Below are 27938 nucleotides of genomic sequence, written 5' to 3'. Positions count from 1 at the left end.
CAGTGGCCGCTCCGGAGCGCCTCCTGCCGGTCCCGACACCAATCCCGGTCCCGATCCCGCCTCGATCCTCCCGCCGGGGGAGAGGCAGCACCCGGCCCCGGTCGCGGCAGTGCCCCGGGCTCCGCGCGGTCTCCGCCGGGAGCAGCCGCAGGGCCGGGACTCGCACAGCTGAGGGTCCCCAGAGCTGGCCCGGGCGGGGCCATAGGGGCCATGGGGGCTATAGGGGCCATGGGGGCTATAGGCGCTATGGGGGGGCAGGAGCGGCACGGCCTGAGGGGCGGGGCCTACACAGGTGTGCTGGGCGGGGCCACGGGCGCGAGGCGGGGCGGGGCGGCACAGGCGTGCGGAGCTGGGCCGCGGATCGCGTGCTCAGGGCGGGGCGGCACAGGTGTGAGGAGCCCCAGGGCGGCTGCGCGGGGCGGGACCGAGGGCTTTTGAACCCCGGAAGTGGCTGTCGGCTCCATTTTGTCTCCCGGCACGGGGTGTGCTGGTGGCGGACGGTGCGGGTTCCCCCGGCGAGGCCTAGGTGAGGCGCGGAGGTCTCGGCCTTCCAGCTCTCCACTTTCTTTCCCTGCCTTCCTCCTCTCCTCTGCCCGCCTTCCCTCTACGCCCTCCAAATGCTCCTTCACTCCTCCCCTACCTGTCTCCCCGTGTGTCCCCTCCTTGCCTTGCTGGGCACCCCTGCTACCACCACCTTTCCTTCCTTCCTTCCTGCGCTGTTCTTCCCTGTTACCCAACCCGACCCACAATCTGGTCCAGCTCTACTCCTCCAGCCTCCTCCTGCTCCCCCTTTCTGCCCCTGGTGGTTCCACCTTCCCTGCCCATCGCGACCCTGCCTCCCCATCCTGACACTGCCTCCCCTTACCTCCCCTCCTGCTCCCGTGTTCCTCTCTACCTGCCCTGTCCCACTTAGCCCCCCTTATCCCCCTATCTCTCCCTTGTCTTGTCCCCCTCTCCTTCATCCCCCTATCTCTCCCCTTATCCCTTTCTCTCTCTCCCCGCAGCCGCGGGGTTCGGGGCGCCGCAGAATAAAGCCCGAGGGCCGGAGCCGGCGCCCCTCCCTGGAGCCCCCACGGGGCCGGGCCCGCTCGGCAGGTCCCCCCATGCAGTTCACAAGCACCGCCCGACACCGCCGGGGCTCCGGCTGTCCCCACATCACACCGGGGCTCCCCGGGGAGGGTCGGGCTGGGGTTGGGGGTTTAGGGTGGGCCCCCTCCTCGGGAGGGGGTCCGGGGGGGTTTAGGGTGGGAGGGAGTGGGTTTGGGGCGGGTGGGGGATGGGGTTAGGCAGGGCCCCCTCCGGAGGAGGGGGTCCGGGGGGGAGGGGTCAAGGGGCGGGGTTTGCCCCTTAGCCCCGCCCACCTCGGGCCCTCTCCTCCGGACAGGGTCTGCCCCGGGCCCCTCCCTGGGACCCCCTCCTCTGGACGGGGCCCCGGCACAGGGAGGGGGCATGTCACTCTGTGCCGTGACATAAGTCAAAATTTTGTCCAGCGCAGCAGCATCCCCCCCTGCCCTACGGGGCCCCGTCCGGAGGAGGGGGTCCCAGGGAGAGGCCCGGGGCAGACCCTGTCCGGAGGAGAGGGCCCGAGGTGGGCGGGGCTAAGGGGCAAACCCCGCCCCTTAACCCCTTCCACCCCGCACCCCCTCCTCCGGAGGGGGCCCTGCCTAACCCCACCCCCCACCCCGGACCCCCTCCTCCGGTGGGGGCCCACCCTCCCCACACCCACCCCCCACCCTAAACCCCCCCGGACCCCCTCCCGAGGAGGGGGCCCACCCTAAACCCCCAACCCCAGCCCGACCCTCCCCGGGGAGCCCCGGTGTGATGTGGGGACAGCCGGAGCCCCGGCGGTGTCGGGCGGTGCTTGTGACCTGCATGGGGGGACCTGCCGAGCGGGCCCGGCCCCGTGGGGGCTCCAGGGAGGGGCGCTGGGCTCCGGCCCTCGGGCTTTATTCTGCGGCGCCCCGAACCCCGCGGCTGCGGGGAGAGAGAGAAAGGGATAAGGGGAGAGAGAGGAGATAATGGAGAGAGATAGAGGGATGAAGGAGAGAGATAGGGGGATAAAGGAGAGAGAGGCAAGACAAGGGAGAGAGAGGGGGATAAGGGGGGCTAAGTGGGACAGGGAAGGTAGAGAGGAACACAGGGGAGCAGCAGGGGAGGTCAGGAGGCTGGGTCAGGAGGGCCAGGGACGGTGGAGGGAAAATGAGAAGGAAGAATAGATGGGGGGAATCACAGTTTGTCTGGGAGCGGAAAGGTATAGGGGGAGACCGGGTGTGGAGGAATGAGGTAGGAGAGGTAGAGGGGGAACAGAGTGGGCTTGAGTTGGGTAGCAGGGGAAGGAAGGGAGGAAGGAAGGAGGGAGGGGTAGATTGGGGTGTCGAGGCGCATAGTGGGGCAGGGAGAGGAGCGAATGGGGAGCTAGGAAGGAGAGGAGAGGGGTAAGAGGTAGAAGGGGGAGGAAAGAGGGATATTGGGGGAAGGCGGGTCCTCACCTGGGCCCCATGGAGGGAGCCCAAACCATCCGCGGCCCACCCCCTCGCGCACTGACGCCGCAAATGGCGGCCGCAGCGATTTCCAGGGTTCAAATCACCTCGGTCCCGCCCCGCGCAGCCGCCCTGGGACTCCTCACACCTGTGCCGGCCCATCCCGCCCCGCCCTGCGCACCTGAGCTCACCTGCGCCCCGCCCCGCGCCGCGCCCCTTAGCCCCGCCCCTGGGGCTGCCTCGCTCCGCCCCCCGGTCCTGCCTCCCCCTCACCTGTCTGGGGTCTGTCCTGAGCCCCAAAACACAGGATTTTGGCTCTGTGAGCAAAGCCTTAAACTGCCAGGCTGAGCCTCATTTCGCACTCCCGAACAACAGGACTGGAGTCTGTTTCACAGCCCTAAGACTGCCCAGGTGGGGCTGGTTCCCAGTGCCAACCACGCAGGACTTTGAGCATTCCCTCCCCAAAAATCACAGGACTTGGGTCTCCATCTCTGAGCCACCAAAAAAAAAAAAAAAAAAAAAAAAAAAAAAAAAAGATTTGTTTATTTCTCTATGTGGCTTTAAAATGAGCCAAATGGCCCTAGCATCCCCCAGACACGGGACTCGGTGTCTGTTTGTCAAGCACGAGCACGCAGGACCCTCTCTGAGCCCCAAACACGGGACTCGTCTCTGTTTCCAGGCGCCCGGCTCAGCCCCACCTCTTTCCGCGCCCCTCTCCTCACCTGGGGCGGGTGGTCCCGCCCCTCCCGGCGCTCCCGGGGTTCCGGGGTTCCGGGAGGAGCGGCCGGGGCCGGGCGGTGCCATCGGGACCGGGATCGGGACCGGGACAGCCCGCCCAGCCCCGGAGCTCCGCCCCGCGCAGGCGCCGCTGCCGCGGCCATGGCGGAGAAGGCGCAGAAGAGGTGAGTTCCGATCCGCCGCGATCCCCCTCGATCTCTCCCGGTTCTGCCCCGATCCGTCCCACAACCACCCCGGGCCGCGGTGTCCCTGCCCGCATGTCCGCCCGGTCCCTCGGCGGAGCCCCCGTGACTCTCCCGTGTCCCCCCGCAGCGTGAAGATCGCGCCGGGCGCCGTGGTGTGCGTGGAGAGCGAGATCCGCGGGGACGTGACCATCGGTAAGGGCCTTGTTCCCCTTCCCCGGCCCTGCTCTCCCGTGCCGGGAGCGGGCGCAGGGTGACGCCGGGCTGTCGCCGCAGGGCCCAGGACCGTGATCCATCCCAAGGCCCGCATCATCGCCGAGGCGGGGCCCATCGTCATCGGGGAAGGGAACCTGATCGAGGAGCAGGCGCTCATCATCAACGGGTCCGTGCGACACCCAGGGGTGCTTAAAACCCCTGGGGAGGTAGAGTTTATTAAGGAAAAAATCGCCAAACTTCGTGCTTTTGTGTACACATGTGGCACTCTGGCTTGGGGAGAAGCCATGGAATCACAGAATTATCAAATGTTAAGTGCTTGAAGGGACCTTAAAGGTCATCTCATTCCAACCCCCTGCCATGGGCAAGGACACCTTCCACTATCTCAGGTTGCTCCAAACCCTTTCTAACCTGGCCTTGGACACTTCCAGGGTTGGAGCAGCCAGTATTGCCCTGGGCAACCTGTGCCAGTATCTCACCCCTCTCACAGTAAAGGTTTTCATACATGTATCTACATATAACCTAATTTTCCCCTCTTTTAGTGTGTGCCCATTACTCCTTGTTCTGTCACTCCAGTTCCTGACAAAGAGTCCCTCTACAGCTTCCCTGTAGGCCCCCTTCAAATACTAGATGGTTGCTAAGTCCCCTCAAGCTGACAGAGTAGAAAAATCCTAATCCTAAACAGTCTCAAAATTCCAACAGTCCAGTTTAATTGGGTGGAATATCCATGGCTTCAGTTTGTCACAAAATTGAGCTGCCACGCAGGACATTGCCATCTTGACCTCAAACATGGAAATCTGTTCTTCCTTCTTGCAGGTATCCCGAAAATATAACCCCAGAGAGTGAAGATGTGGAGCCCAAACCCATGGTCATTGGCACCAACAATGTTTTTGAGGTCGGGTGCTGTATCCTTACCATGCAATGAGAAACCATCTGACACACTGTGCTTCTGGATCCCTCCAGGGGGAACCAGCTGTGGGCTTTGTCGGGATTCAAACAGGCCAGGGCCGGGTGGTGGTTTGAAAATGGCATCAGGGTTCTTCACATGTGGAAAAAAAGCAAAGCATTTTACAGTTTTGCTTAACACAAACCTGTAGATTCCCAAGCAATGAAGGTGGGAGACAACAACGTCATTGAATCCAAAGGTAATCCTCAGCTTACCATCTTTGGCCCTGCTGAGATTTTGGTCCTGTAAAAGCTGTGGGGTTGACCCTCACAGGGATTCCTCTCTCTCCCTGTCCCTGGCAGCGTTTGTTGGCAGGAATGTGATCCTGACGAGTGGCTGCATCATCGGCGCCTGCTGCAATGTCAACACCTACGAGGTGATCCCGGAAAACACCGTCATCTACGGGGCTGACTGCCTGCGGCGCGTGCAGACCGAGCGGCCACAGGTGCGTGTGTGACACAGGGACACGGGGACACGCTGCCACCTCCCCTTCCCCTCGGGCTGCCCCCTGCCTGCTGCCCTCAGGCTGTTCCCTCACCTCCCTGCCTGCCTTTCCAGCCCCAGACACTGCAGCTGGATTTCCTGATGAAGATCCTGCCCAATTACCACCACCTGAAGAAGACCATAAAGGCCTCGTCCACCCCTGTCAAGAGCTGAGCACTTACTTGCTGCTGCCAGTGCCTGGCTGGGTGTTTGGTCCTGGGAAGCACTACACACTCTGGGAAGCATCGGTCTCAGTGGATCTCGATTTCTTGCTTACTTGTGTAATTTATTTCTCTTCCACCGGGAATCTCAGACCTGCTTTGTGTCTGTTGTCTCTCATGTATTAACTCTGTTGTTCGTGCTTTGTTTTGGGAATAAAATATCCCCTGTTCTGCTCTCCGAGGGAGCCGCAGCCCTTTGACTGTGCGGGGTGGGGTGCCTGGGTCACACAAGCGCTGTCGGGGCGGGTGTCACCACCTCAGCCTCGGGGACAGCCCCGGTGCCACCTCCCCGCTCGTCCCCTGTCGCGCCGGCAGAGGGCGATGTGACCCCGCGCTCCTCGGGGCTCCCGGCGCCGCATCCCGGATCCACGCGGGCCCCGGGATGGGAAAGACTCCTCGGACGCGGTGCCACCCTCTGCCTCTTCCCCCGAAGGCTGCTCCTGCTCGGATTCCCTCCCAGGACGGAGCTGAACCTCCTCCACTCGTTCCACTGGAGCCTCGGGAATTGCCATGCTTCCCAGCCATCCCCCCAGAGTCCCCAGTTCACAACTTCCCCTTCTATCCCTGTATGACACAGTCCAGTGCTTTGTCCCAGCACAGATCGACGTCAATGCTGCAGCAGAAATTCCTGTAGGAAAGAGGGAGAGAGGGGAGACCATCAGCAACCACCACAAAACCCAAATTTATGCAGGACATGGGGCTTTGGGTTGGGACCAGGGGTTGGAAGGCAAGGAGGTAGTGCAGTAGCTGCTGGAGCCAATTGGATTTTCTCCCCGAGTCCAGTTTCATGGCTACCAAAAATCCAAACCTTCCCTTTTTCTGGTTTGTGATTCCTAATTTGGTTCCAGCACTGCCAGGGAACTGCAGCTCTTCCCCAAAGCTGAGTCCAAATAAGGGTTGTGAATATTGTCCTGCCTGCTGTCCAGACAGGGCTTTTTGTGTCCATGGGGGGGGGTGAGGGGGAGAAACAACGGGAGATGAAACACATCACATCCTCCCCCTGCTGAAAATCTACCCCAAAAGCCAGTCTCCAGCAGATTTGGGTGACTAGACCAGTCCCTGTGCTCTAGACACCCTCTGGGGATCAGCTGCCCTTGCAGCCAGACACTTCCCACTCCCCCAAATACAACTGGCGCAGCTCATTTTCACCTCCCTCCCAGCACAAGAGGTTCTGCCCTGTAAATCACCGCTGTGGGGAGGCTGCAAACCTGCGTGTGGCCAGGCTGTGTCCCCTGGGCAGCCAGCAGGACACGCAGGCAGCTGCCCCGAGGTCTGCTTCGGCCAGTGAGGTGCAGAAAGGCAAGGGGTGACCTTAAGCGCCCATTGGGAACAAGCCCTGTGCCATGGGCAGGATGTCCTCAGCGTCACCTCTTGTCCCCGAGCATTGTATGCAGGCAGTACCTGCTCTGGACACAGCTGCTGGTCTCCACCCCAAGGGTCTCCGTCACACTGCTCCGGAGCCGAGTGCAGCCCTGTGGGACCACGGGCCCCTCCGTGGGGCTGTGCAGGGCTGGAACAACCCAACACCGAGCTCTAGAATGAAGTGTGTGCAACGCCAGGCCCAGCACAGGCTCAGCAAAAGCCCAGCCTAAGCAGGAAGCCTAAATGCAGCCACCGGGCCAGGGAGGGGTAGAGCCCCCAGGTGGGGCTGGGTGGGGTGATGAGCTCCCACTGGTCCCCCCTCTGCTGCCAGCCCTGTATCCGGTGTCCCCAGCAGTGTCCCCTCCTCTGCCCCACAGCCCTGATGCTTTCATGTCCCTGGGACTGTGCCCCGTGTCCCCAGCCTTGCATCCTGTGACCCCAGGACTGTGTGCTTGTCCCGTACCCCTAATCTTGCATCCTGTATCCCCGTGTCCCCAGGCCTGTGTCCCAACTGCCCAGGCCTGTCCTATACCCCCAGCCTATGCCCCATGTCCCTGGGACTGTGTCCATCTACCCATCCTTGTGCTCCATGTTCCCAGCCTTGTATCCTGCTCCCCCAACCCCATGTCCTAGACCGTGCTCCATGTCTCCAGTATGGTCCTGTATTCCCAACTCTGCGTTCTGTGTCCCGAGCCTTCTGCCCTGCACCCCAGCCTCGTATCTTATGTTGCCGGCACCGTGTCCCATCTCCCTAGCCCTGCGTCCCGCGTTCCCAACCCCGCATCACGCGTCCCATTGCCCACCTCCAGTATCCCCGACCCCGCGCTCCTCCATCCCCCCGCGTCCCGGTCGGTCCCCGCCGCTCCGCCGCGCCCCCGCCCCGTCCCTCCCCGGCCGCGCCGCACCGCCCCGCCCCGGCCCCCCCGCCGCCGCCGGGACCAGCCTCCAGCGCCGCCCGCCCGGACGCGGCTGCCGCCGGCGGGACGACGAGCCTGGCCGGTCGCACCATGAGCAGCGTCCCCGCCGACCGGGAGGGCGGCCCCGCCGACACCGGCCTGCCAGAGGAGGAGGTACCGGGGGGACGCACACGGGGGATTTGGGGCGGGGGGGGGTCCGGCATCGCCCTCCCCACCCGCGATCCCCGGGGGCTGCGCTCCGCGGGTGCCCACGCACCTACGCGGGATAGAGGGTCCGCGCCGAGGGGGTCCCGTCGGCTTGCGCGGCTCCCGGTACCCGGGGCTGCTGCGGGGGGGGACAGGGACGAGCGGCGGGAGCGCATCCCCGCCCTCGGGGACACTCCATTCACCTCCCGCATGCTCCCGGCAAACGCTCCTCCGCCTCGCCGGAGGGAATCTCGGGGCGCGGGGAGCCCCACTCGAGACACGCGTCTCCCCGGGGGGCGGGAGGGGCGAACCAGGCTCCCCCCGGTCCCTGTGCCGGTGCGTGGTGCTGCCGGTGCCGGCGGGTACCGAGCGTGCAGCGGCCGCGCATCTTTCCCGTGGGTCTCACCCACGGGAGTGTCTGAAAAGATGTCTGAAACGCTCCCATCCCCACCGGAGACCAACCCCACACCGCGCCGCGGTGAGAGCCGGTTTTCTTCATTCCAACCGCAAAGTTCCTGGTTTTGCCCGTGACCTTGAGATGGGAATTTGGACTTTGGGAGGGTGAGAGCGGGAAGATTCCTATCTGAGATCTCCTCTTCCTCCTCACCCCCACTCGCTGGGCTTCTCCAGCAGGTCCCTCCGGGCTTCTCGCTGGGGTCCCTGGTTGGTGGCCAACGCAGGGATCACCGCAGCTCCACTGACCGCTGTTGCCTGCCTTCATTTGCTTATTCCCGTGGTGGTTCTGGCTTCAAACTTCCCAAAGTTTCCTAAATAACGGAGAATTCTTCCACTGGTGGCCTTGCAGGGTATGTGGGAGATAATGTTGCGGCTGTGGCTCAGCTGGGCATGGCAGTGGGAGACATCCATGGAGGCCTGTTGCCTTTTCCAAAGGGATGGCCTGTACCGTGCTGGCAAAGGGCAGCCCTTGCTCTGCTCCCCGTTGGATCCAGCGGGCCTGGCGCTGGCTCTTGCATTGCTGATCCTTAGGGACCCGCTGAGCCGGTGATGCTGCACATGGGGAGCCCCACGAGGGGACAGCTGGGAGATGCCAGGGACACCCACAGTGCCGGGGACTTGTGAGGAGGGCGATGGCCACTTATGCCTGCAAGCCCGGCTCCTCCGGTGCCAGGCAAGTATTTTCCTTGCAGGACCTTTTCCAGCCCAGGCTGGAGGAGCCGGTGCTATTTGCTTAAGCGCAGGGGAAGGGGGTTGCCCAGCTAATGTGCCCCACCTTCCCCCTCCCAGGGCTTGCCTTCCAGCCTCCTGTTCCTTCCGAAAATAGGGAGAAGCAGCCTCATCCGGGGGAGGTCAGTCAGGGTGCTGCCAGGTGGGAAAAGCCCCCACTTCAGCCCCGCTCCTCCTGCCTGCTCCTGGCACCCCGGGTGGCCTCGCCGTCCCCCTCGTCTGTCCCCCCGGGAAGGACCCCCCCGTGCAGGGTAGCTCCGGGCCAGGGGGTTCCCCACGGAGGAGCCAGAACAATTTGGGAAGGCGGTCACGTCACTTTGGCCGGGCGAGAACGGCATGTAAAAGACTCGGCGGAGGCCTTATTTGGTAGCGGAGTGGCTGAGAAGAGCCCGGCTCGTGGCCCTCGTCCCTATCCCATGCCAGATCCCTCACCCCGGGGGAACCGTGGCATGGGGAAAGGATCCCAGGGATGGTTCCTCGGGGTCAATGTGCCCAACGAGTGGATAAAATTTGCCCCCGTGGCCCCTGTGTTACATCCCCCCGCGCTCCTGCTTCCTTTCCTCCTTGAAGCCTGGGGTCCGGAGGGTTTGGGAACAAGCTCCAGGCGGGACAGGGACATGTGTGACCCCCGCCTGATCCCGCCGCTCCTCCGCTCTGTTGCAATCCCCCATCTGCTCCCTTGGCTGCTCACTGCCTTTTCCTCTGCCGCTTCCTCGTTCCAGCCCCGGCAGATCTGGACTCGCTTTTCCTCAAGGGCTGTTCCTCTCCTCCCGTCCTTCACCGGACGTGCGGGAACCGTGACTCTCCAGAGAAACGGCTGGGTGGCGAGGCCGGAGATTTATCCCGGTCCTCCCGCATCCCCCGGGCGGAGGGGCCGGCATCCCTCGGCCTCAGCCTTGTTTATGTCGGGGAGTTTTGCGGGCTGAAGGCATGCGTACACACAGCCCGGGAATCTAAACCCAGCCGAGGAAAACGCTCCATTAGCCAAGAGACTATTTATGCCAGGACTAATCCCGGCGGGGCGGGAATGCACCCCGCCGCGGGGGAGGCAGCACCCCGCTTTGCCGGGAAAGGGAGGGGAAGCCCTGCTCGCCCTGTTGCACGGCTCGATGGCAGCCCCGTGCCATCGCCCTCCCGCTCCCGCCGGGATCCGGTGCCTCCCCGGCGGCGGGCAGTCAAGCGGATAATCGGCTGGTGGAGAATTAAAGCGAGCCCCGCTGCAAGGGGCGGACGGATGGACGAGGAACGGGAACTGGGCTGAAGGAGGCGATTAAATGCCTCGTGGATGAATCACCCGGACGCCTCCCACCTCCCCACGGCCTGTTAACGTTTCCGGGGGAGGTTTGGGCAGGGCAGGGGAGCGGGACCGGGAGCTGGACCGTGCCGGTGGGGCACTGCCGCTGGGACAGCCGGCATCCCTCCGGCCACCGCCATCTGATGGGGGTCCAGGCCAAACAAATGCCTCCCTGGTGCCTCCTTACCTTGGGGAGACAAACCTGGCTTATGGCTTCCTGTGAGGAAGAGGAGGAGGAGGGCTGCTGGAGCTCTGCCCTCTCCATGCTCCTGCTATCCCTGGTCCCCTGCTCTGGAGACCTCAGTCGCCTCCTGCCACAGATTTTTGCCTCTCGTTGCATGTCTCCAGCCCTGACAATCCCATCAAGCCCCCACGGTCCCTTTCCATCCCTCAAGCTAGCCCCAGATGGGATGTGGAATTTCAGAGACAACAGAATGGGATGGTGGGATGCACGGGCCAGAAGTGGGACGGAGATGGTTTCCAAGGGAGAGGAGAGTAGCAGAGGGGAAAAGCAGATTTCCTGCAGGAGCAATAAAAGCCAGGAGGGGACAAACCAGGAGTGAGGCAACACAGGTGGGATGCAGCAGCCCTGGCAAATCTGGGAGCTGTGGGGTGCAGCAGCAGGAGCAGAGGAGGACTGTGGAAAGGGACTTGGAGCGGTCCCATAGCTGCCATCCTCATGGAAGGAAATCAAAGTGATCACCTTTGAGCTCCTGTACCCATGGCCAGCAGCTTCCTGGAGTAAACATCAACACTTCTGACTTGGAAAAAATCTTTGGTTTCACCCTACACTTTAGAAGAAGGAGAGATGGAGAAATGCTCCAAGAAGAAGGAACTGAAAAATGTTTCTACAGCAGAACCGAAACAAAACAGCTCAGGCTGTCCAAAAAAACCCAGGGGATTTGGGCTGGGGGAATCCCATGCTTCAGCGCCCTTTAATCCTTGCTTGAGAGCTGTAGGTCTAGCCCAGTCCCATGACACCCTTGGGAGCAGGAGTTGTGCCTGATCCACCTCCCAGAAGGAGTAATTCTTCCCTATGGAAGAGCATATACTTGCCCGCTGGCAGTTTCTCTGATAAGGCTTTTTTTTCCTGCTCAGGGCAGAATTGTGCCCTAGGAATGTTTCTGGTAGAGGATAGGGATGGGGACTGAATCCCTGGGATCTCTCAGCACAAGAAAACCTGGAGCAGCTCCCTGCAAGCCAAAGCTCCCCTTCCATTTAAGGGCAGGAGTAATATTTCTGCCTAAAATCTTTCCCTTGGCAAAAGGGTATCTGTCCAGCCTGCTGGGATTATGCCCAAGGACGCTCCCTTGTTCTGCCAGTCCCACCTGCTTGTTACCCAGTAAAAGGATGCTGTTTATGTAGGACCTACTCAAACGTCCCTGGGGCTGGGTACATTTGTGGGGTGCAGATGGGGAGCACCCAGGAGCTTGGATCCATCCCCTGTCCCGGGCCCCAAACACCCTTTTGGGGCTGGACTCCAGCTGGGGGATCCTTTGGAGCCCTTCTCCCTCTTGTCGCTGTATAATTTTACAGATTCAAACTTGGCCGACCTGCGTTTGAACTTGCAAAGAAAACAAGTCATTAGAGAAGAGAAGCCCTTCCTCTGTGGGGCTGAATTTCGGAGGGTTCCTTGGGATCTTTCATCTCTCCTGTCTTTCTCCCATGTGGCTTTGGGGATAAATGGTCTGGCAGGCTTGGGCATGCAGGGTTTGGATTTCAGGGATGCTGCAAACTGGCAGCGGGTTCCCCTACCCGCCCCCCTCCCCCGCGAAATTGTCACCAACGCCTCCGCTGTTTCCTCAAGCTCCCCAGGAAGAGGAGAGGCAGGAAGCCAGGGATAGCTCCAGGGATGATGGAGACAGGGGACACTGTGCAGGGATGCTCTGCCTCCTCGGGAGGCAGATGCAGCTGGAAAGGTGGATGTGTCCAGCCAGCCGATTCCCCGGATAGCTCAGGCAGACCTGTATGAAAGGGAATATTTTTTCCCTCAGGAAAGGACAAGTTTGCTTTCTTTATGCTGAATTTCATGGGCACAAGCAGAGCTCCTCCAGGTGAATCCCTCCCCAGCCCCTGCCAGGAGAAATCCGGGCAGTGTCTCCATCCTCCGTTGTGGGATGGAGCAGCACTGACCACTTTGGGATGCTCCATCACCCCCTCGTCTCAGGAGACAGGCAGAAAGCTGGAAGGGATCCCCTAAGGTGCTTTGGGGGGCATCCAGCCCACCGTGGATGGTCCCAGTAGAGGGCACAGGCTGCAGCCCTGGCTCAGGAGGGGGTGAGGACATCCCTGCTCTGGTGATCTCATCCTGCCTGGATAATGGTACCCGCAGGGATGATGATGGTGATGATAATGTTGGTACCCAGGATGGGTATCACCAGGGCTGATGACACAAGGGCTATGTGCAAACAGCTCAAGTACCTTTTGTTATTTAATAGATACAGGTCAGCCAGAGGTTTTGTTCCACTAAGCAGGAATGTTTGCTTCTCCCAGGCTGGGAGATGGGGGAGATAGCTTATCTGCGAGAGAAAGAAGAAATGTCAGCAAAAGAATAGGCCTGGGCTGGCTGTTTCTGGCTGTTTCCCATGTCTCTTTCCCAAGAAGTGGGGCAGGCAGGGTGCTTGGCCAAAAAAATTAAAAAAAAATACATCGAGGTTTTCCCCTCCTCCAGCCCAAAGTGTTTGGATGAGATTTTGGGGATGAGGAGAGACGGACCGACAGCAGACCCAGTTCCCCACACTGCTCTCCTGGTTACAGGCTGGTTGTAAAGCAAAACCATCTCAGCACAGGGTTTGCCCACCCCTGAGGATCCCCACATTCCCCCTCAGGGTGGTGGGAGCAGGATTGCCACCACACACCCCAGCCTTGGAGGATGCCGCACCATGTCAAACACTAGATCCACCCAAAAAGGGTTAAATCCCCTTAAAAGGTGAGTTTTACAGACCAGGGGCAAGCTGCTTAAATCCAGCCGCCTCCAAACAAGGGCCATTCCTCCAGGAGGAAGAGCTGGGGTTTGCTTCTCCCAGTCCTTAATGAGCTGCTGCAATTAAACTGAGACAATAGGCATTGTCTGTGGAGTCCGGGATCCGCTGGGGATGACGGGAGAAATCCTGTTTGCCAGACTGGGGTAGGAAGGTGCTGGGATTCTGCAAGCTTCTTGTCCTGGAGAGCACTTGGGGGGGGGTGAGGACAGATCTCTGTTACCTTTCCATGGTGCCTTAGCAGCTTCCTCCATGGCCACCCGAAGGATGGAGACACCCTTCCCAAAAATTCAGCATCACTCAAGTGTGGCTTAAGGCTTTTGGCAGCCCAGGAGGTTCCCTTCACTTGGGGTGGCATTGTCCCTCCGGCTGTGGGAAGTGTGGTGTATCCCCCAGTTAGGGATGAGAAAGGGTCCCCAGGAACCTCCTTTCTTCTTTTCCAGGTGAGGACACTCTTTGTCAGTGGGTTGCCTCTGGACATCAAGCCCCGGGAACTTTACCTGCTCTTCAGGCCCTTTAAGGTACCAAACTGGGGAGGGAAAGGGGGGCTGAAAGCACGAGACTGGCCCCTGCCCCAGTCCCATGGCCCCAAACAAGTTGGTGGGATCTGGGAGCCCACTGGTTCTCCTCACAAAGTCTAATTCAGTCAGTTTATTCAATTATTATTATTTAATTGTGGGGATCTCCAACCAACACCCTTTGTTATCCTTTCCTTGCAGGGGTACGAAGGGTCTCTCATCAAACTCACCTCCAAGCAGGTAGGAGCCACTCCAGATGGGGCAAACCACCCCACCACTCCGTGGTACCACCACTCCCTGGGGTGAGGGGCTCCCCTCTTTGCTCCCCACCATCCTGATTTATGCCTCCTGTCCTTCCTCCACAGCCCGTGGGCTTCGTCAGCTTCGACAGCCGCTCCGAGGCAGAGGCAGCAAAGAACGCACTGAACGTGAGTGTGCCTGGCCCAGCCACTCCATTTCTCCATTTTCCCCTCGTTTCCCTGTCCCTAGATACTCTCTGGATTCCTCCATCCCAGGGATGTGCACCTCCCATGCTAGCTGGCTCCAGGGCATCCCCATCCCTCCAGACAATCCCATCATTGGTTCTCAGCTGCATCCTCCCTCCTGGGGGGCTGCATCCCTCTCACCTTTCTCAGGGCCATCTAGGAGGGCTTGAACACTCAGGACTTGAGCCTTAGATACAAGCAAGAGACAGCATTCCTAGCCTCTCCTGTTTAATCAGCAGGAAAAATCCCAGCTAAATCTGCAAAAGAGAAAGCAAATTTCACTTTATTTTAGCAACTCTGTGAAGTTACCTGAAAACAGTCACAGGCAGAACCGTGTGGAGCTGGTTCTCCAATTCCTCCCCAGTCCGCCTCGCATTTTTGGTTTGGGGTTGGTTCTTTTCCTTGTCTTCATTTCCAATGTAAAACTTTTTTTTTTTTGGCTCTGCTAATCCCTCTGGATAAGAGCTCGGCCTTGCGGGATGCCGACTGCCAAATATGGTGCCGATGCTAAAGATGCCGGAGGAATGTGAGCCGCCTCGGGGCCCGGCAAATTAGCTCATTTCAGGGCTGGAAGTTGAAAAAACCCATAAATAACGGGGAGTTATTTTTGCTGCGGGGCCGGCACGCGGCGGTGCTCGCCCACCCGCCGCGCCTCCTTCCCTCCTTCCTTCCCCCAGGGCATCCGCTTCGATCCCGAGATCCCGCAGACGCTGCGGCTGGAGTTCGCCAAGGCCAACACCAAGATGGCCAAGAACAAGCTGGTGGGCACCCCAAATCCCAGCACCCCTCTCCCCACCGCCGTACCTCAGTTCATCGCCCGGGAGCCCTGTGAGTACCCCCTGCACAGCCAGCAGGCTTCGGGGTGGCAGGCACCAGGGGTTGTCCCCATCCTCGGAAAAACACTTTATTCTGGGAATGCGATGTCACGCAGAGATCATGGGTGGATGCAGGATGCCAGGCCTATGGTCTAGGATGCTGGAAGGAGCGGGGATACCTCAGGGGGATGGTGAAGGGGAATCCCAGCTCCAAGTGGAAGCAGCAGTACCTGCTTGCTGTGTGGTGGCACGTGCTGGGGATTCCCAAAGGCAGCTGCTGGTGCTGGAGAGGACCTGGGACAGGTGACAGCCAGCCTGGCACAGTGCCTGGGAGCAGGATGAGGTCTCAGCAGAGACCTTGGTGATGTCCAGCTGTGAGTGCTCCATACCCGTTTCTGCTTCTGGAAGAGCTTCTCTCATGCAGACGCTGGTTCCTCACCTCACTGTTGCACACAGGCATAAACTGCACACTGTCCTCTGCTTGATCCAGTCTCCTCTGCTTGATCCCCGGGATCACTAAACCTCTTGCAGATGATGCCCCCAACCCCACAGCATTGCTTGCCCCATGTTATCCCAGTGGGCGAATTCTGTGCTGGCTTTGCAGGTTGGCTCTGGGCGGTGGCATCTCACACTTTTCTGGGGGCAGCTCTGCTCCCACCTCGGGGTGGGGAGAAGGAAGGATGCAGCGAGGGTCACAGCCCCGTGGTCACCGTTAACTCTCCCTCTTCTTCTCTTGCAGATGAGCTCACAGTGCCTGCACTTTACCCCAGTAGCCCTGAAGTGTGGGGGCCGTACCCTCTGTACCCAGCGGAATTAGCACCTGCTCTACCTCCTCCTGCTTTCACCTATCCCGCTTCACTGCACGCCCAGGTAATTCCAACCATCCGCCACCACCGCTCACCCTCCCACCTGCCCTGGACCCCCTTCCCCTCGGTGCTCGCTGCACCACTAACTGCCCAGCTAACAGGCACTCACTCCTTGCTCCCTGACATTTAGGGAAGGCTCCCAAATGGAGCTGAGCACTGGCAGGGGTTCTTTTTCTCCCCCAGCCACCTCTCTGCCTTCCTACCTTCGCTGGTGTCTGTGGTGGGGCAGGTGGGGAGGGAGGAGGGAGGGATGGGGATGCTCTCAGGGTCTGGATTATCCCCATTGCTCCTGGCACCAAACCACCCATGCGGCTGCCAGTGTGAGAGGAGGGCTCCAGAACCCCTGGCTGCCCCTGGAGCATCGCTGGAATGCGTTGTGCCGGATGTGGGGTGTGAAGCCAAGCAGTTCTGACGGGGAGGAGAGTGAAGCAAAGTGCAAATGGAGGATCCATCTTTTATTGACGAGGTGCTGCCTTGTCACAAGCGCTTTCTGCCGGCTGCCACTGCTGGTGGCCCCCAATGGCAGCATGTACCTGTTAAAAATTAACCATCCACCTGGGAGAGGAGCAGGGGAAAGAGAAGGGGAAACAGCGGAGGAAGAGGATTTCTTTGCAGTGCCAGCCTTGCAGCATCATGGGGATGCTGGGAAAAGACCTTTGCTACAAGGGGGGAAAGGGTAGCTGCCTCTTCAGCATCCGTGCTGGACATCATCCTGGCTTTCACTCCTTGCTGCCGGCTCCAGCTCAGTGATGAGGAGGAAACAAGCACATGGAAACAGATTTGCTGGATAAACTGCATCTGAAAGGACTTTGGCCTTGGCCTGCCAGGATTGAGCCAGGTTATCCAGAGCCATCATCACTAGGAGTTGGTGCAGCCAAGGCCTGCTTTGAGCAGGACGGTGAGGAACAGTGCTCAGTGTACAAACCATCCACAGCCTTTGGATGAAACTCCAGCTTTTTGGGCCCTGCTGTTCATAGGAAGAGTGTTGGTAAATATTATTGCAGCTACGTACTTGCCTTGTCAAATAACTGCTAACAGGCAGCACCTGCCCTGCTCGGGGAAGTGCACAGCCAGGGAAGCGGAGACAGACAGAAGCTTTGAGGGTCCCTCGGGAAAACACACGCCGAGACCTGATGTTAGACAGGAACAGTATTATCTGATGTGAAATATCAGCACGGTGGGGAGGGTGGTAGTGGCACCTTCCCCTCCTCCTGTGCAGCTCCTGGCATTGTGGGCTTACTGGGGGCGCACTGGAGACTGCTGCCACCAACCAAATGAGCTGCTTTGCTGGATCCTGCAGACAGCAGTGGGACCAGGAACTGCAGGATGGATAGTGGGAATGACTTGAAGTCATCTGGCAGAGCACTGTGTGCCTGCACACCAAATTTAGGCATCTGATGTTTTCTGCCCTGTTTCAAGTGGTCTTTGCAGGAGCTAAGAAGGATGAACTTACTCCTGCTCAGTGGGACCATGGTGCTGCTGTCCATCCTGCTGGAAGCAGTGATGCTGGGGGCTCTGTTCAGCCCCAGTGTTACCGCTGGACTTGGAGCTGGGATGGCCGCAGTTCTTGTGTTCCAACCTCCCTCTGCCCTGTGTCTGGGAAAGGCCAGGAAAAGGGAATGCAGAGGCAGCCTGATCTTGCCAGGGTGGGCAGCCACCCCCCTCTCACCTTGTGTCCCTTTGTCTTTGCAGATGCGCTGGCTCCCTCCCTCCGAGGCTGGTTCTCAGGGCTGGAAGTCCCGTCAGTTCTGCTGAATGCCGGGTGAGTGCCACTGTCCTGCTCCCATCCTTCTGTGCTGGCTGGGGGACACCTCCACCTGGACCATGGGCTTCCCCCATTGCAACTCCCAGGGTCTCCAGCAGCTCAGGGTAGGTGGCCACCTTTCAGCAGACACCCAAAGTCCAGCTGCCCTCCTTGTCCCCAGGAAGGGGATGTCCCTGCCACCATTCACCCCAACACTTTCCAAGATGTCCTGGGGCAGGATGGAAAAGCACCATGCCAGAGGAGAGGGGGTTGTGATGGAAAAGAAGGCAGCCCCAACACAATCACCTCATTAAACTTTAAGGAAAACTATCCAGGCAGCCCAGCGTGGTGGGGCTGCCAAAACAAGAAGCAGCTTTACCGAGCACCGGGCAGGAGGGAGGGACTGCACCCATTCCATCTGAGACCTCTTTGGATGGAAAAAGCCTCGCAATATATACTCTGCAAATAACTTCGGCCTTTTGTGGATAAATAAACAAGGGACTCAAATGGAAGAGGGAAAAGAGGCTTGGTGGACACTGAGCACCGCTTGCCCTGCGATCCTAGCCTGCCTAGACTATCCCAGCTGGGAACCAACCCCACTGGGAAGCCTCCTGCTTCCACACCCACCTGTGGAGAAATGCCAGTGGATCCAAAGCTCTGGCATCAGCTGCCCTGCTCACATGGCACTGCTCTGCCCATCACCTGGCATCTACAACCCTGTGCTGTGACCACGAGGTCACTCAGCCGGGAGGGCAGGAGGCCCAGCCCTGGCTGCAGCCAGCCCCAGACTTGGATCCGTAAAGAATTCGCCGGCTATTTTAGGTCCAGCAGATAAAAATAGGGAGTAGCAAGGCTTTGGGAACCAATGGTTCTTCCAAAATATGCAACATGCCAATGTTTCCAGATAAAATGTAAGCAGAGCTGTATTTGGGAAGGGGAGATGAGCAAATCTCTTGAAACAGGTCCACCAGCCCAGGAGCCACAATGGGTGGTGAGGATGGAGGGTCAGGGATCTCCTGTTTCCCTTCCAGGCTCCTCCAGCTGTGAAGGGCACAGCCCAGTGAGGGTTTGGCTGAGTGCCTGGCTCTCCTGCCTGCATCCATCCTGCATTTGCTGCCTGGAGCCCATCAGGGCGGGGCTAATCACAGAATCAGTTAGGCTGGAAAAGACCGCTGAGATCACCAAGCCCAATCTTTAGCTGAACACGACTAAGCTGCAAACTGCCCTCTCAGGAAGTGCCGACTCCGGACACTGTGCAATCACCTCTCCCCACAGTACACCGACCTCAGTCCGCACTGCCAGCGTCCCTCACCCTCCGCTGTGTCCTCCCACAGGTCTCAGGTGTGTGATGGTGGCCTACAGTCAGTCTTGTGGGTATTAATGGAGTCTTCCAAGGCGGCTACTGGGTTGATGTGCTCTCCACAGGACCACAGTGTGCTGGTAAGGACGCGAACCCACGGGCTTGGCTGCTTTGGAAGGGGGCAGAGGAGTGAGGAAGCCAACACAATGTCCCTGAGGGAATATGCAGTGAATAGGCACCGAGGTTGGCACAACCCTGGGGCTGCTCCTGCTACTGCCCAGCACAGCCATGGCTCTGCCATTCCCACCTTTATCACTGTTATCTGGGGTGAGAGTTTCCACAGCCAAGGAATGCCTCTCGGCTTTGAATTACCCCCGGTAATCTCATCTCCGTCTTTGCTTCCTGCCTTGGATCAACACACACTGAATTCCTCCTAAGTGCAAAATTCAACTCAAACTTAACTCTCAGCTTCCCAGTTCAAACCCCAGGGGCTACAGCCATTGGGAGGAACAAAGTGGGATCAGTGGGGTTCTTCATGCCTGGGATGCTACGGTTTCTCCCTGCAGGCATTTCCCACCTTGCCCTTTCCCTGCTAAACAACTCTCCTTGGAGCATGATCCTGACATGGATTTCCACAACAAGCCTCCCTCTCCCCTGTGTTGCTTCCTTCCATGAAGGAAGAGAGATTAACCACAGCCTTTTTTCCTCCATCAGAGCTTTTTTTTTAAACACCTCTCTTTGTTGTTTCAGGCTTGAAAAAAACCTCTCACAAGCTTGGATTCCTCCAAGACTTTCCCACAGCCTCTATCACACATCTGCTCTCCTAGAAGAAAAAAGAAAAACATACCTAGTAATAATATTTTCCTCTTTTACACTGTATATTTGTAAGGAAGAGTGTGTTACTCCCGAAAGCATGGTTTGACAGGCATTGTTGTAGTGTTTGAAAAGGCTTTTCAAACAGAACCATAGGAAAGCAGACTACAAAAAAAAAAGAAGAAAAAACAAAGGAAAAAAAAACCAAAACAAGAGCAAGTATTTTTGTACCAAAGCTCCTCAAGAGGACAATCTTACACCGTGTCGGACCACAGGTTTTGTGCTTGACTTTTGAGGTGTGTAAAGAAGAGTCTTATTACCCCCTGGCCCCATCAGCTGCATGTTGAAGGCATGATGTTCACATACGTGCGGAAGTCGACACTCAGTGCGGGTTTGTAGGAATTGTGCTCCCTCTGGCACAGGGATTATGCTCCGGCCATGTTGGCAAGGCGTCTATGGACACTACAGTATTACTGTCTTCTTCCCAGTTGCACCAAATGACAGGCAGGACAATCAGGAACCTTCCTCCAGTCTTTTTTTGACTTTGGGGCTGTGTTCATAGCTGCTGTGCAAAGCTTCCGTGGGGTACAACGGCTTGGATCAGGGATGGGCTGACAGCCCACACATGTAGCAAGGTGACAATTTGCCTCCTCCTCCTCCTCCTCCTCCTCCTCCTGCCATCACTGCTCCAAGTTGTTACGGGCAACGTAAACTGCTGTATGAAAAAAAATGCCAACAAATCCTTGGTTTGCCAGCTTCCTCAAAGTTGGACAAGAGTCCTGAGGGGCTTCCCATCATGCTGAAGGGCTGGCCTGGCCTGGCCTGGGGTTATAGTGCCAATGTTACACTGGTCTAGCTGCTCCTTGCGTGGCATGTTTCCATGTGCAAAGACAAGAAGGGAGGCTGCCAACATCCTTTACAGAGATAGAGTACCAGCAGAGAGACTGCCTGACATACTAATTCTCCTTCTCCTTGCTCCAGGAAGACTATGCATAAAGAACAGAGCATCAGGTTTTGGTCTCTTGCAAAGAGAGGGGCAAAACTTCTCCTTCCATTGCCTTTCCCCCATCTCTATTCCAGCTGCGGGGAACACTGAGCTCAGCTGCTGCCCAGGCCTCACCATTGCCAGTTTTTCCTAGCTGTCCATGTCCTCATTAAATATCATCACCTTTTCCTTTCTCCTTCCTCTTGTCCTGTGGGTGGGCCAAAATAAAACAGCTGAGATTCTGGCTGTCGGGGTGGGGCAGGGGGAATGAGAAAATGGGACTTTTCGCAATGAGAAACTGTCCTGTTGGGGTCTTCTGTAAAAAATGGGACTGATAAAAATGATGTGAGAAGAAATCAAATCCAAGACAAACCTCAGAGTGGCTCTAAAATGAATGATACCAGCGTTCCCAAGCGACGGACTAACTCTTTTAGCAAACTATTTCCTGTACTTTGTCTCATGGAGAGGAGAGAAGCTTCCACATTGTCTACTCTGCTTTTGGAAATGTGTTTAAAGGTACTTTTCTATTGTAATTTTTTAAAAATAAAACCGGTGATTATCATACATTACGTGCAGAGCGTTGTTGTGTGCCATGTATCTGGTTAGGAACAGGGAGAGGAATCCCAGCACACTCTTCAGCGCCTTGGCAAACAACAGCCTCTTTCCTCCCCTGGGATATCTAAAGGCACTGCAAGGCTCCTGGGTGATTTTTCAGGGCAGATACCATCGTCCTGCTTGGCTTTCTTGGATCTCTAGGAAAGCTCCAAAATCCAGGATGGAAGGATCAGCAGGCTTTAAAGAAATGACTCCAAGTTTACAAAGATGTTATCGGCTAGTTTTTAAACCTACTAATCTTGGCAGAGAGCACAGGAGCTGGGATGCAATTTTCCATGAGCTCAGCCCCGGCTGAGGCAAATGTAACCTAGAGACGAAGGGCTAGATTAGCTCTGTGTTTTTTTTAACACGCTGGGAATTTTGAAAAACTTGGGTTTGTAAGCCCAGCCTAGAAATTCCTCCTCCCTTCTCTGCTCTGCCCCCACCCCAACAAATGTGACTAGCACCCCCAGGAGCTTCAGCCAACAGGCCAGGCTTCAAAAACGAAGTGCCAGGAGCAAGCTCCAGCTTAGCAAAGGCATCCTGGAAAACGAGGTGTAAAGGACAGGATTAAAAAAGCTACAAGCTCTAGAGTGAAAAGTAAAAGGCAAAACAGTTATTTGAAACCCTGGCTGGCAGGGATGAGTTAAGCCCTTAATGTTGGATGTTAATCTCACTGCAGCCACCACCACCGCGAGTCACAGCTTTCACAGCTTTCCTTCCAAGTTGCATCCAGGGGAGAGGTTTGTTGGCTGGCACGAGGGACGAAGGGAAGGGAAGGGAGCCACAACATGCTGCTCAGCCCAAGGGCTGCTCCAAGCTGCAGCAACTGGCCAAAACCTCTGTCCCAGGCACCACTTTAACAAACACACAGATGTTTTTGGGAGTGGATTCAGCAGCAAACGTCCTCCAGCTAAGAGTGATGAAACGTGCACACATCCTCCTGGATTTTGCCTGGGCACTGCAGCTGTTCCCAGATCTGCCCTGCAAAAGGAAGCAGGGCCTTGCCCAAGATATTTAACCTCCTGAACCATTTTTTTTTTCAATTTCCCCTCTAAGCCAGCCGTGTTTGTCTCTGTGCTGATGAGCACTGCCCTCATCAGCGAGGGGCGGGAGCAGCACGCTGCTTGCCCGGCCCCGGCGTTCCCTTTGCCCGTGGTGACCTTTCCCCTTGCGGCCGGGGGAACATTCCTTCCCTGTGACCATCGGGGCACTTACAGGAAGGCCCAAGCTGCTGGCTGACACTGAACAATTGCAAAACGGGATCAGGGACTCCCAGGCCAGCGCTGCCATCCAATACCAAGGATAAGTCCCGGGGGATATGAACAGGCAGAGCTGGAAAAGCCAAACCGAGATTTTGCACTCATTGTTTCCGCTTTCCCAAGTCTCTCTCTTCCCATCCCCTAACATAAGGCTACGCTCAGGGAGGGGGGCATGCAGGCAGCTCCCTCCTGTGCGTCCCTGCATCCCTGCACAGAGGCTGGCTGACCAGCAGCAGGCCGCAAGCAGCTGCAAAGGCAGGGAACAGCCTGGCAGGGTCTACAAGAAAAAACAAGGCGCTGATTCCCCACATCAGACGGACACAAGTGAACGGCAGAGAAATGGGAACGAGGTGGGAGAAGGAGAGCCGTATCTCTCAGAGGAGTTGGGGCAGATGGTCAGGCAGCAGCAGGGAGAGGGGATCCTGCCGCGGGAATGGAGATGTGCCAGCTGGGCCACGGAGAGCAAAGGGCAGACAGGGCTGGCGCCGAGGCCGGCAGCACCCGCAGCCCGGATGGGGCAGGGAGGAGGAGCAAGTCCAGCGCCGCTCCTGGGAGAGGGGGAGAAGGAATAACAAGGCTGGGAGAGGAAAGATGAGAGAGCACCGGGGCTTGGCCAGGCAGCTTTAAAGGCTCAGACAGGCTGGGAGGGAAGCCGAGAGCAAAGAGGTGGGTGGCTTTGTGAGGACAGTTGGAGCCTGGCGCAGCGTTCAGTATGGATTTGTTCCCTGATTCCTAAAGGGGAAATTGAGAGACAACACCCTGCAAGGGTCACCGCACTGCCTGAGAGCTTCCAGGCAAGGCTGCTTTATTTCTCAGCCAGCACGAAAAAGAGGACACTTCAACACAGGGTGATGAGCAGGAGTGCAGTTGTGATCTGCCCCAGGAGCCAGGCTCCAGCCAACACTTAAGCACCACTACCTGCCTTGCTCAGGGTACAAACCAAGATGACAGTGGAGCTTGAAAAAGCAAAGCTAAGAAATACCATTAGCAGGTCCCTGAAATGCTGCCTCTAAAACACTGGGAAGTCAACCATTAGCAGAATCTGGACTTCATCTCTGCAGCCTCCATAATTAATAACCAGCTCAGGAGGGAATAGAGAACATAACCAAACCAACGGAGGCAGGAAGAAACCGCACAAGTACTTCAGGCGTTGGATGGAAGCCCAGAAGTGCAGGTATACAGTCAAAAAATTAACTTAATGGCAGGACAACCTCCTGCCTTAACCATCCTTTCCCCCTGCTGTGCTTGTACTCTGCACAATGTCCAACCCACGAGGCCGGTGCAGTTTGACACGTGAATCCCAGCCACAGGAGCACTGATGGGTTTTCAGAGTCATGGCTGTTTTTCCTGGGCTGTTGAGTAACACAGAGGCCACTGCAAGCCAAAGTAGCAGAAAGCAAGCCAGGGAGAAACAAGAACTGCTCTTACAGCATGCCAGGAGTCACTGAAGGAACCAGGGCTCAGACCCACAGGAGCACGTGGGTAGAAGGGGCTGCAGGAGGTCCCTGATCCAACCTCCCTCTCACAACAGGACGGCTGCCACTAAGAGACCTAGGCAGCCTGGTCTTGTCTGGGCAATGCTTGAACCCTCTACGGATGGAGACATCTCCCTACCAGCTGTTTTTTTCCTAATATCCAAGCCAAACTTCCCACATTCCCCTATTATGTCATCTGCCATGGCTGCCAAAAGAGTTTGACCACATCATCCTCCTTACTGTCCTTCACATCGCTGTACCTTGTGATTAGATACACCCCGAGCCACCTGCACAACACACTGAGCAGTCCCAGCTCCCCTCTCCTCCTTCCAGGCCCTCTGCCCCTAGCCCTGCCAAGCCTGGAAGCTCCAACCAGCATCCCTGGGGATGGATGGGCGACTGCCTAGAGCAGGAAGCCTAAACTGGACACAGTGTCCAGGTGTGAGCTCCCTAGTGTGGAGCAGAGAGCCAACAGCTTCCCTTGCTCTGCTGGTCCTTGCTGGAGCGGCGCAGGCTGCGGTCACCTCATTTGGGAAGAGAACAGCTACAGCTGTGCAATACCAGGCAGCCCTGCTGTGTCCAGGCACGCACTCTCTTCTGGGGAGATACCAATCTTCCTCTGCTTTACAGGGATGTGTCAAGAGAGCCTGCGCAGGGCTGACAACACCAACAGGGTCAGAACACACCCACAGAGCCCAAGGACAGACCTGAGGAACAGTGCCAGAGCAGACCCTCTCTCCCTCAGGAGATCAAATCCCAAACCACCTGATTTGCCATGTCCCTGACTTTGCCAGCAGTAGGAAGCCAGCACCAGCAGGCTGAGATCCAAGCTCTCCTCTCCCTGATGGCTGTCAGTGGTTAGTCTTGCCAGTCTAAACCAGCCAACAGTAAGCACTGGCTCTACTGGACATCCTTCCCCCAGAAGCAGGAGCTGCCAGAGGCCTCTGAGGCAGTAACACACAAAGGAATTTGGGCCTGTACATTAGCAACGACCGGAAAGTGAGCAACAAAGCTGGAAATAATGAGATGTCAGCACCACGGTTGCTTCTAGTCATCTGCAAAGGCAGCCCCTCCTCATCAGCAGGTACCGGGAGCGCGGCTCTCCCTGGTGGCCCGGCACCGCCCACCCGTGCTCATCGGAAGTGACAGCCCTCGCTGGCTGCAGCCACGTGCAGGGCCTCCATACCCCTGCTCAGGGCTCCCTTGCCTCGCTCTCCTCTGCCTTCTAAAAGCCTGGAATGATCATGATGAATTATAGATTAGCTCTGGTACACATTGCCTTATGTCAGTTTTCTCATTCAACCATACACAATCCTGCTGTTTTCCATCCCCTTCCAGAATGATCATCATAATGGAGGAGGAGGTGGTGGAGTAACTCTTCAGTTAGAGCAACTTTTAGGAGAGAAGTTAGTAGAGTTCCATGTTTAGAGGTGTGACACACCTGGGCTACTCACCTTGTCCCTTAAAAAAGGAAAACCTTGTCAGGAGCAGTGTGTTGATCCTGGAGGATCAAATCCTGGAGTTGAGGGAACAATGTCCTTGCTGGACAGGAGCCCCAGAAAAGTGGAAGAAGCAAGTCCTAACCTGGCAGGGACAGGTAAAGATGGCACTGAGATGGGTTTGCCAAAGAACCTTCCTGAAATGCATGAGACCAAGGTACCTGCCATGGAACACTTCCATCTGAAATATTCTGTTCTGTGTTCTCAGCCCAAGTGCCCTCATCTTCCTGGTTTGCAGCAGATGCTTCCAGGGAAGGAGAAGTAAAACGGGATAATGGCCCAGGGCTCCCAGGACAGAAAACAATGCCTCTCAGCAGCCCTTTGCAATACCAGTGAGGGAAGAAGGGTTTTGCCAAAGTAAGCAAGCTGAGGGCATGATGGTTTTGGCCACTGGGAACGTCATCCTGCGAGACACAGAATACAAGATAACACCCTGGAGGAAGATGAAGGAGCTTTAAGTTTTTAACAAAAAAACCCTTAAACTTCAGCAAAAGCCTGATCAGGATATAATGCTGTGAAGAGACCGAAGTGGACTGGAATGACACTGAAATGGTTACAACAAACAGGCTCACACTGATGTATCTGAGATGTTTTCAAGTTGCATCATTTGATTTTTTAAGAGGTCTTGAAAAAAAACTTAGGAAGCACTGGGAGCATCTTTGATTGAGAAACAAAACTCAACTCTTGAAATCTACACAAAAGAGAGGAGCTCATGCTCCTTTTTTAATAGGCTTAGAAAGTTGGGTCTGTTCACCCTGGAGAAGAGAAGGTTGTATGGAGACCTCATAGCCCTTTCCAGTATCTGATGGGGCCTACAAGGAAGCCAGAGAAGGACTCTTTACCAGGGACTGAAGTGACAGGACAAGGGGGAATCAGTACAAACTGAAAGAGGGGAAATTTTGCCTAGCTATATGGAAGAAAGTCTTCCCTGTGAGGGTGGGGAGGCCCTGGCACACACTACCCAGAGAAGCTGTGGTTGCCCCATCCCTGGAAGTGTCCAAGGTCAGGCTGGAGTGAGTTTGGAGCAACCTGGGCTACTGGAAGGTACCCCTGCAAACATCAGGGGGTGGAACAACATGGGCTTTAAGGTCCCTTCCAACTCATACCAGTTTGTGATTCTACAATTCTGTGCGAATTGTCTGAACTTGTTTTCTTCACCACTGCTTGTCTATACTACATGGTATTTCTAACAGGCCAATGTGAGCTTCCCTTCAGCTTTTTTTGAGATTTTACTCTAACAAGCTGCAAAACGTATTTATGCCCTTTCTGCTACTATTGCAGAGGAGAAGACATCCATCAGTGAGAAAAATCATGTAACCCAGTATTTCCAACTGGACACCACCTGGACCTTTTTGTTCCTTTGAACACTGGAGCCTGACAAGGCCAGCATGGCACACAGAGCTCACAAGCACTTTCCCTTTCCTGCTCTCCTGTTTTTTGACTGAACATATTTTTAATCTTTCAAAATAGCTGGAAGCATTTTCTTTAGACTCAGACTCTATTATCTTAATCACTTGAGCAGAGAAACAAAGCAGGTAGCCTACCTTATGGCCAGCTTTGGTTCATAGAGAAAGGGCAATGTTATGTAAGATAACTGGGAAGTTACTCCATGAAACCCTCCCAAAGGTAGGAAACGTAACTCAAGAGCTCTGCTGTTGTCCAAGCATCACCACCAAAAAATCACTGCTCAAAAATGCAGCAGATGGAAGAGAATTTTTTTCCGTGAGTGAAGATGACAGAAGAGAGGTGAATAGATTTGCAAATGTGCTGTAGGTACTTAAAGTGGAGCTGTAATGGAAAACTAAAAAGCTCCAAGAGGAATTGTTTGTGCTGACCTGGAAGATACAAGAGAGAAAAACAGTTTCAAAAACAGCTGGAGCAGCATGCTTTTATATATATATATATATATATATGTATTTAAAAAGCATGAAATACATATATATATATATATATATATATATATAAACAGAAGAAACCGCCTAATGGCATTTAGCAGCTCTTTAAACAGGGCTGACACGTGCAATGCTGGAAGCACTGCCTGTTTCTCAGAAGAGAAGCCTTTAAAACCAGGAGGATAAATGCTGCACTTACAGAAGCATATTTCCCCAAGCTGACAGAACTTGTTCAGTGCGACAGCAACAAAGCCTCATTCTTCATCTGCTCACGTGTCCACATGCGACGGCCTCTGCTTCGACCCCGGCTGCATCAAGCAAGACAACAGCCTGTGCTCAGGCAGCAGCGATCTGCTGTCGGTGGGGAGCTGCAGGCACGTCTTTTATCTTTGATCCTAACCCTGGAAGAGCGGAGAAACAGCTCCTCTCCTGCAGCACCATGAAAACAGGATCAGCATTGACTGACTCTGGTTCGGAACATAAAAATCAGTTATCAAGAGGA

The 27938-nt window shown here is 56.6% G+C and overlaps 2 protein-coding genes and 1 long non-coding RNA gene across 7 annotated transcripts; 2 read left to right on the top strand and 1 right to left on the bottom strand.

Moving 5' to 3' along the window:
- The first annotated feature begins 399 nt into the window (after window positions 1–399).
- Window positions 400–5385, top strand: DCTN6 (dynactin subunit 6). Its single transcript, XM_085057537.1, has 8 exons — window positions 400–526; window positions 3160–3382; window positions 3531–3595; window positions 3677–3782; window positions 4430–4518; window positions 4711–4758; window positions 4862–5004; window positions 5118–5385. Exons 2-8 carry the CDS (start codon window positions 3360–3362, stop codon window positions 5214–5216), a joined length of 573 nt encoding a protein of 190 aa, XP_084913663.1. The 5' UTR covers window positions 400–526; window positions 3160–3359; the 3' UTR covers window positions 5217–5385.
- On the bottom strand, window positions 5308–7107 carry LOC146437657 (uncharacterized). The gene is made up of 2 exons (XR_014851461.1): window positions 6665–7107; window positions 5308–5891 (listed from the first exon to the last, which is right to left on the bottom strand). It is a non-coding gene; the product is annotated as an uncharacterized LOC146437657 (long non-coding RNA).
- A 445-nt stretch (window positions 7108–7552) lies between these two features.
- Window positions 7553–21278, top strand: RBPMS (RNA binding protein, mRNA processing factor). 5 transcript variants are annotated; one of them, XR_014851460.1, is made up of 9 exons: window positions 7553–7695; window positions 13632–13709; window positions 13908–13946; window positions 14072–14134; window positions 14869–15019; window positions 15746–15876; window positions 17565–17634; window positions 18951–19056; window positions 19667–19758. XR_014851460.1 is itself a non-coding variant. In XM_085057534.1 (8 exons), the coding sequence occupies exons 1-8, from the start codon at window positions 7633–7635 to the stop codon at window positions 19670–19672; spliced, it is 576 nt and encodes a 191-aa protein (XP_084913660.1). In that variant the 5' UTR covers window positions 7553–7632; the 3' UTR covers window positions 19673–21278. The 5 variants fall into 5 exon arrangements, 4 of the variants coding, with proteins under 4 accessions (XP_084913660.1, XP_084913659.1, XP_084913661.1 ...); XM_085057534.1 differs by lacking the exon at window positions 15746–15876 and having other exon boundaries at window positions 19667–21278; XM_085057533.1 differs by lacking the exon at window positions 19667–19758 and having other exon boundaries at window positions 18648–19094.
- The last annotated feature ends 6660 nt before the right edge of the window (window positions 21279–27938 follow it).

Source organism: Lichenostomus cassidix, chromosome 4, assembly GCF_008360975.1.
Source record: "Lichenostomus cassidix isolate B80296 chromosome 4, HeHo_3.0, whole genome shotgun sequence".
NCBI classification, from domain to species: Eukaryota; Metazoa; Chordata; class Aves; order Passeriformes; family Meliphagidae; genus Lichenostomus; species Lichenostomus cassidix.
The sequence above is the reverse complement of the archived record's forward strand: the minus strand, read 5'-3'. Positions and strand labels throughout refer to the sequence as shown.